Consider the following 8,697-nt stretch of genomic DNA (forward strand, 5'->3'; position numbering starts at 1 on the left):
TCTTTCCCTCTCAATCTGAACCGGCTGAAGCCGAGCCCCAAGTAACGAATCTGAATGCCTATCTCTGGCCGAATTCGTTTAATAAGGAATGGAAGAAGCAATTTGATAAGAATTATCGGCTGAATGAATTCCAATTTATTTTTTCTTCTTGTGTGATACAAGAAAGACCTCGAGACTGACAAGATGGGTCCTTTAGGTAAAAGAGTCATCGTCAGTCTTTTTCTAGTGCGTTCCACTCCTCTTCGTTTCCGGGTGACTGGCCCGCGGTCTTTCTTGCCCGGCTCGGCATGCTTGCTTTCACTCTATCGACAGCTTTTTTGGTGTCAAGACCTGTAGCAGCAGCAGCATCCGTGAAGGCTCGTTCCTTAATATATATATGTGGAGCGGTTCCCCTCTGGAGGGGCCTTTTTTTTAGGAGGATTCGGTCAGCAGAGTGACCTTCCACTCATGTATAAACACGGCTTTGTATACTCTTCATTTTGCTATTGACTTATGGCGTGGAGTTCGGTTAATAATAATCGAATAAGACTAAATACCTTCACGCTCTTTAGTTCATCTCGGTAGAACAAGGAAAAAAAAAGCCTATGTAGTAGTGGATTCGAGTCCCACAAGAGCGAAGGATGACGACTGATTCAATTGCCCTCTCTACTCAATTGATTGAATATAGTTGCGTAAAGCAGCATAAGCGCTAACCTGATCTAAGGAAAGAGGGGGAACGTGAAAGCAAGGCTATTCCGGGGCGTCAAGCGTCTGTAGGCTTATCAGCCATGAAGTAAGCATAAGCGGGAATAGGGTAAAAGGACGGTTAGAAGGCATCGTCAGGACCTGTTTTCGGCTGGTCATAACAAGAACTTTTAGGTCTTTTATAGGGGGATGAGACTCCTGGTTCAACCAATCAATCTCAGAAGTGCAGGTGCAGGAGAGGGGGCTACTACTCGACTAATAAGTGTTGGAGCGAAGGCTGCTCGACTAGACTAATTGGTTGGAGGGGGACACAGCTAGCCTTAGGGTATAGGGAGACATAGCTACTTTTTGAATACATTCTCGAAGTGACAAGGAATGGTATCGACAGAGTGGAAGGGCCTGTGCTCAATAAACCACTCACCCACGCTAGGGCTAAGACTGAAAGTAGCTCTTCTGATTCATCCAGTCTTTCAAGGAGAGGAGTTTAAGGAGCTAGTATAGGTTCGAAGAGTTGCTGCGAGTAACTTCACTTCATCAAGCCAGGAAAGAAGCTCGACAAAGCCTTAAAGTAGCGGGGCGGAGAGGAAAGCTTCTGAGAATATAGGTTTTGAGGTGGCATCAATACCAGAGAAGAGAGTGGGAATCCCCTCTTATGTCATTTCCCTCCTTCCGAGAAAAAGTCTTCGGTGGCCTGCCTGGAGGCATTCTGTTTAGTTTTAGTTTAGGCTGCTAAAGCCTTTTATTTGCCTTTCATGCTTGCCCCAACAGCCGTAGCTAAAGGCTTAACCCATTGTTGAGTACCCAGATTCTTCAACCCCGACCTCAAGAGAATCCGGGGAAAGCTCCATATCAAAAGAAGCTTGACCGGTAGCTATCGGGGTTTGGGATATCTTCTTTGTTTGGGGCTAAGGCCTGTAGCTATCGGAGTTTCACTCTTCTCTTCACCGGAATTGGAATCTACTTCACTAGATGGAACAAAGATCAAATCTTCCTAAGCCTAAACTTGCGGAATAAATCCCTACTTTATTGAATGGAATACTGGGTCTTTCTCGGAAAGCAGTAAACGAGGGAACGGAACTCGACTTAGAGGAAAGAGAGAATTTTGCCTTTCTTTCTCTAAAGGCTAGAAAGCTGCTTTGAGCAATGAGCTCATTGAGAAAGAGCCTGATAGGAACCAAGACCTTGGATATAGCTTTGAAGTACGTGTAGGAGGAGGACCCGTTGGTCAAAGGAAAGGGGGAAGAGAATTCAAGGTAGAGGTACAATGGATAGAGGGCTACGGCAAGGCGTTCTACTCACACTCCTGTCAACACTTCTGAACCCCCGACTCGCTTCCTTAGCCATTTATTTCGGTCAACCAGTGCTAAATTCGACTCATCATTCTTTAAAATGAATGGCTTCTTCCTCTTATCATGATCATGGCTTCTTTCAGGTCTATTGGTCAGCATTCGCCTAGAGCGAACTTAACTTCCCCAGAAAAAGCCAATTCAGCGGCAAACTTTCTTTGGTTGTGATTAGCCAGTCATCTCAGTCACCAAGCTAGCCTGAACTACGTGCAGCCTCCATTGGATCGATTCATAGGAACCTCGTCCTGAAAAGGAAGATATCTATAGAATATAGAAATGGGTAAAGTTTCATTTTTGGTTCTACCTAAGGGAATCAACCAATTCATCCGTTTGATCGACGATCCCGGGAACCTTGCCCAGCAATAAGAAATGTTCTTTCTTAGCTTAGGGGGAGGCACAAAAGGAAGAGGGCCTGACGTTCAAGGTCCCACGAACACTTTACAATCCTTATACTTACAAGAAAGAGTTTAGTAATGCCTGAAAACACAGGGTTCGGTTAAATCAAAAGAAACAAGGGGCTGGTCGAGCGAGGCAGTGCGCCCCCAGCTGTGGTGAATTCCCAAAAAGAATGAATCTGATGTAGGCCGGTTGTCCAAGTCTTTACTTTAATGAATAGGGAACTTACCATTCCCGCATCTTATTATTTCTTTTTTCCTCAATCTAGTTTTCCTAATCCTGTTTACGGTCTTTTCTTGCAGTTCGCGATCGCCTAGATAGCTTCACCCCTGCCATACCATATGTAAAGAAATTGTTTCGGTATCCATCAAAAGCCCGCAATCAAGGGCCTTCGTTTTATCCTTCCTACTTCCTACTAAGGACGGTATCTTTCCCTGGACGCTTTCGCGCTTAAATAAAACTCTGTCGCCTAAGTACCAGCGACTTAAAGCGATATGGGATAAACGCAACTTACCTTTTGAACTATGGCTTGGGCGGCTTAGACCACTCAATCCTTATCTACGTGGGCATCTTATTGATTACCTACGTAAGGCTTTTAAGCCTACAGATCTCAAGCTGTGCCCTCCCGAGTTATATAATGATGATTGTCGAGAGTTGCTCGCTGAGATTACTGTGGTTAAGGGTTGGGTACGTCAGTGGCTCAAGTACGTTCAATGGTACCATACGATCGCACTTGACCCTGAAGTTTCAGTCGAAGCCTTCTTTAAAGCGCCCGTCGTAACTAGTAGTTGGAAAGCTACTAGGGAGGATCCACAGTTAGTTAGATTTGGTTTAATGTGGAAACTCTACGATGAGGTTGCTAAGAGGTCCCTGAACTACAGCCCACCTGCCTTAGTTCGGGTAGGGGGCCTATCCTCCTGTGAGGTGTCTCTGGTACTGAGTACCTTTTGTATGCTTCTGGGCTTAACCGGCCTAGAGCAGGGAGAGGAAGCATTCACATTAATTGTGATTGTAGACTTTCCCGAGCCATCGGTCATAAGACTTTGGGCATCCAGGATTGTCAAGAGGAAGTATGATATTCTCGTTGAATTAAGACGGAAGGTCGATACTGCGCAAAAAAAATCAAAGAGGAATCGAACCTCTTCCTGTTTTTTTTTGTAAAAAAACTTGAATCCATTTGATTTCCCTCCCCCCTTCCCCCGTTATTTTAGCTGCAACGGCCTAAATTGAGTACAATGCTTCCTTCTTTTCTTCGATTGAATGAAGTCCCCCTGCAGTGGAATCATGAATTTGACTCGAACCAATATCTCTGACTTTCCCTTTAGTCGATCATGATGGGAAGACCCCGCTGCCCAGGATCTCGGGACCCCTCCCCCCTTTCTAATGAGGGGAAATTTCGCGTTTTCTACTGACTCTATAATATATATTTTTTATTTTAGCCCCTCCTGAAAAGCATCCTTTCTTGCAAATTCCTGATGGTTTCCCAGTCCCGTTGGCGAAGTTTGTCGCGTATAATGAGGAGATTCTCCAAAGAATCTTCCCCAGTTTTTGTCCGCGGGTTGCCGAGGGCCCACGCCCCCCGGTTCAACCAATCACCAGTTGGATCATGAGCAGACATTTCCATGGCGATATCTGCTTTGACCTCAAACAGGTCTTCGGCATCAAGATGAGCAATACGGAGTTCTTCTGCGGAGGCAAAGGGATTTTCCTCCAAAAGCCGCGTCCGGATCGACAGAACCGAGTCCCCCCCAATGACCTCCGCCTCGTTATACGGAAAGTGGGCCACATGAGATGGACCGGCTTCCGCTTCCCCGGAAGCTACAGGATTAGCGGGAGGCACTGCTTGTTCTGCTGGGATAGGCGTTACTGATGTGCTACTCCCGGGGGAGTTCGCAGCATGCTCAAAATGCGTCCACACGCCCGAGGGCGAAGAGACGCCCGACGGTTCCTGCGAGGTGCTCCCCAGTAACGACGTCCAGCCGGTACTGGACGACCCATTTACGGAGGGGGAGGACGCACACAAAGCACTCAATGGCGAGAGGGCCCCGCCCATGGAGTATAACAGAGCTAATGATGGTATAGCAATGAACATCGGGATGATACTAGGAAATTTGGATACCCGAGAACCATAATCTTTACTAGGAACAGCTTCTACGACGATAGGCGTAAAGGCATGATTAGTTCCACAAATCTCACTGCACTGACCATAGTAAACCCCTTCTCGTTGTACCGAAATAGAGATCTGATTTAAACGACCAGGTACAGCATCACATTTGACACCTAAGGAAGGTACAGCCCAACTATGAGGTACATCAGCAGGTGTTACAATAATACGTAGATGAGTTTTGGCTGGTACAACCACTCTATTGTCCGCTTCTAATAAACTTGATTGACCCAATTCTAGATCATCTTCTGGAATCGTATAACTGTCAAAAGTGAGTGACTGTTCATCGGAACTGTTATAGTCTGAATACTCATAAGTCCGATACCATTGATGTCCAATAGCTTTGATAGTAATGGCTGGATCTACTACTACCTCGTCCATTGAGTATAACAGAGCAAATGATGGTATAGCAATGAACATCGGGATGATACTAGGAAATATGGTCCGAAGAATCTCGATAGTAGTTCCATGAACAATCCTTTGCGGGATTGGGTTTTTTTGATAGTGGAAATGCCATAAAGCGCGAACCAAGATCCGTGATACGAAAACCAAAATCAGAATGAGGAAGAAAAAGATATCGTGATGTAAATCGATTATTCCTTGCATCATAGGACTTGCTGCGTCTTGAAATCCTAATTGCCATGGCTCCGCTGCATCACACAAAGCTGCTTTATCGGGTAATATACCCAACCTATTCGATAGATCCAGGGCATCCTTATAGGCTTCACCTTCTATTTCGTTTTTGTTCAAATCATCTAACAGGTGCTCCAGAAAAGGGATATTGTTGCTTTCGCCATGTAAAGCTTCGGCCGCACTCAGAACGTCTTGGTCACTCTTGTTAGTCATCAACTCTCCCAATTTATCGTGTATATCAGATTGAAGCTCTACTATACGTTCACTGTCCGGGTTAAGACCCGGATGATCCTCATCAATACCATGAGTCTCGTAATTATAATTAGAAGGAGCCGGCTGCTCCACCTCAACATCACTTGCTATGGAAGGTAATGAGGGGACAGATGGAACCGAGTCGGCTGGTAAGGGTGGCAGGTCAGAAGGGACCGATGGAAAATCATTCCACATAGAAGCTGTATCACTCGAAGTTGAGTTAAGACTCTTCTCATCAAATAAAGAGATGCGTCGAACGTTGTTAAACATAGTGATTGATCCAAAATAATTCCCTCCAGACAGACTGAACTCTGAACTCCGTCAAGCCTGTAGGAGTAGTGAAGAACTCTTGTGAAATGTGCTTGGTTGTTGACCAAAGAAAAGCATGGGAGTCGAAAGGCGGTCGAGTTAAGTAAAGACTCAAAACAATGAAATCCTGGAACACTATCTATATCTCTTTTTCCTCAAAGACAGAGCATTTTCGATCTTAGGCGAACGAGGGTTACCGGCTCTACGACCTCGCAAGGCGCTACTGTAGTGCTCTTTGGGCCTGCCGCTTTCTCAATCGAAAATGAAAACTGTCAAGATTAGCCTACTGAAGGATTCTTTCTATCACCTTACGTAATTTCTGGATGGATTTTCTGCCATCACCTACGCAATTTCAAAGTTGCATTTTGAATGAGAAAAGACACAGAATAAAGGCAATAAAGTTCATATCATATTTTTAGAATAGCCATTTTGAATGAAATAATACATGTTCCATCTCGAGTTGCATTGCTCGATGGAGGAGTCGTGAATTAGTTGTGGTATCCTGTACTGTAACCGGTACTTGATCATTGGGTAGTACCCGACCTGAGTAAAGTTGTAGTGATCCTTCCTACCGAAAAGGTTGTGTACTCACAGAATACTATAATATATAAACTAAGACTATTTTTTTTATATCTTTATTCCTTCTAAAACTCATGAATGATAAAATAATTTCTTTTTAGTAAAAAATTCACTAAAGCATACATTTTTCTTTAAAAATTACTTCATTTTTTATCTATATAAATCATATGATTGCAAAAAATGTATACTCGTTTCTTTCTCTCTCAACAACGTAAACCGCTGCTGCCTCCAGTGGTTTACACACGTGTCCCAATTCACATAAACCGCTACTGGCAGTAGCGGTTTATGACCAACCCCAAACAAATAGAAACCGCGACACACGTGTCCCAATTCACATAAACCGCTACTGGCAGTAGCGGTTTATGATCAACCCCAAACAAATAGAAATCGCGACAGGCTCTAGCGGTTTCTATGCTGCTACATTTGAATGTAATTCGCGAGTGGCAGTAGCAGATTTTGTGTTTATGTAAACCGCTATTGCCAGTAGCGGTTTCTATAGATATATGAAACAATGTATTTACGTAATTTTAAAGGTGTAACAATTTATTTATGTAAATTGCCCTAAATTATACATATTTATATACAAATATATAATAACTAATTTTAACGTGCACCTAATGTTTTTTTGATTTGATATACTACTAATAGAAAGAAGTTTTTACATCTAATATTTATATTTTTGGTTAGAAATGAAACTCGAAAACATGTGAAAAAATAAAAATACAAAATATATATGCCGTGAACAGCGGTGTATACAATATAAGAGTAAATTTTTTTAATTATTTAATAAAGTGTGATATTTAATCATTTAATATTTTTTTTATAATTTTTTTTATTTTATTTAAAAAATATAAAATAAAAGATCATATTTTATTAAATAATTAAAAAAAAGTTTGAGAGGATATAATCTCTATAAACATTTAATGCTTTTCATTATTAAACAATAAAATTCTTCTAATGCTTTTCATATGTAACAAATTATAAAAGCACACGGACATTTTGTGAAATTGCAAATGATACCTCACCCTGGGAAAATATGCAAAAACCATAAAAGTCGAAAGTTCCAGCCATATTTGCCAAAAGATTCCATCCTCTCGAAAGACATGAAGATCTAACGGCTTAAAGAATTGGTTTGGCCAGCGCACTTCTTTTGAAGGGGCTTTCCACATACGTGGACTGTATTTGTATAATGTATCGCCATTATTAAAACTTCTTATAGTGTTTAGATAAAATCACACATGACGTCACCACGCAAAATCATATCATCTTTGCTTTCAAGTTAAAATAATTTGTTTTTTCACACTCATTATTACAATCAATATTATTATTATTATTATTATTATTATTATTATTATTATTATTATTATTATTATTATCAAAGTTCTACACAATTCTACCCTTGCATCCCGTTTCTGATGTGATGTGTGTTCCTGTCAGTATGCATGCAGTATTTAGTTAACGATTTTATTCGGTTGTCGCAAAGTCATAATGGAAACAAGAGAAGCAAAGAAGAAATAAAATGATGCATATATAAGCTCCATGTTTAGCGTTCCATAATTTGGATATTACTGTTTAGAGTATGTTTATGGATTATTACTTAGATAGCGTTTGTTTTGAGATAAATTTTCAGTATTTTTAAAAAGTAGAGATACAAAAGACTAAAATTTTGAGAGATAGAGACTGAAATTTTAATAATATTTTATACTTAAAATATCTTTATTTTAATTAATTAATTTCAATTTTACTTTTGGTATAAATTAAATTAGAATTTTATTCTTGTTTCAATTTCTGTCTTTCATTTTGCACCAAACAGAATATTAAAATTTATTTCAATTTCTGTCTTTTAGTCTCTGTCTCTCAATCTCAATCTTTCTGTCTCTGTCTCTCTACCAAACGCTACCTTAGTAGCACTCTTCTTGATGCATGCATCTCTGTTGTAAAATTATACATTCAGGCCATTTTCCAGGGAGAAACTGGTCATGGTCTCATGGAACTTAAAAGTGGAATTGTTACATCCATGGTCACACACAAGCTGCTTTACCCTACCGCTTGGCCAAGGATCTTAGATTGCCTTGTCGTGAAGAACAGTGGCAGTGCCCCCAAATATGACACGTTGGCAGCATGCACCTCTACGTGGCACCCCAGCACATTAGACTTCGGGGACATAACTCATCCTTACCAATACAAACCTATCTCTTCATCATAACAATCAGCAACACCTAGTTAAGTTCTAATTCAACCTCTATATATTCTCACACCTTAAACTCAACTAGCACAGCCCCACATAATCTCGCTGCCTCTCATTCTTCAAAAATGGCGAGCAAGGATGTTAAG

The 8,697-nt window shown here is 41.3% G+C and overlaps 2 protein-coding genes across 2 annotated transcripts in view; one reads left to right on the top strand and one right to left on the bottom strand.

Annotated features, from left to right (window-relative positions):
• Nucleotides 1-3,680: 3,680 nt before the first annotated feature.
• On the bottom strand, nucleotides 3,681-6,170 carry LOC107467317 (uncharacterized). Its single transcript, XM_016086371.3, has one exon. The coding sequence runs from the start codon at nucleotides 5,743-5,745 to the stop codon at nucleotides 3,862-3,864; it is 1,884 nt and encodes a 627-aa protein (XP_015941857.1). The 5' UTR covers nucleotides 5,746-6,170; the 3' UTR covers nucleotides 3,681-3,861.
• Nucleotides 6,171-8,602: 2,432 nt separating this feature from the next.
• The window catches only part of LOC107466889 (glucose and ribitol dehydrogenase), a gene marked incomplete in the record, with an annotated part of 1,132 nt that continues 1,037 nt past the window's right edge, over nucleotides 8,603-8,697 (top strand). The window contains 1 exon segment of the mRNA XM_016085901.3: nucleotides 8,603-8,697. Within this exon segment, the coding sequence (XP_015941387.1) occupies nucleotides 8,677-8,697 (21 nt within the window).

The sequence above is a fragment of the Arachis duranensis genome, chromosome 1 (assembly GCF_000817695.3).
Source record: "Arachis duranensis cultivar V14167 chromosome 1, aradu.V14167.gnm2.J7QH, whole genome shotgun sequence".
NCBI classification, from domain to species: Eukaryota; Viridiplantae; Streptophyta; class Magnoliopsida; order Fabales; family Fabaceae; genus Arachis; species Arachis duranensis.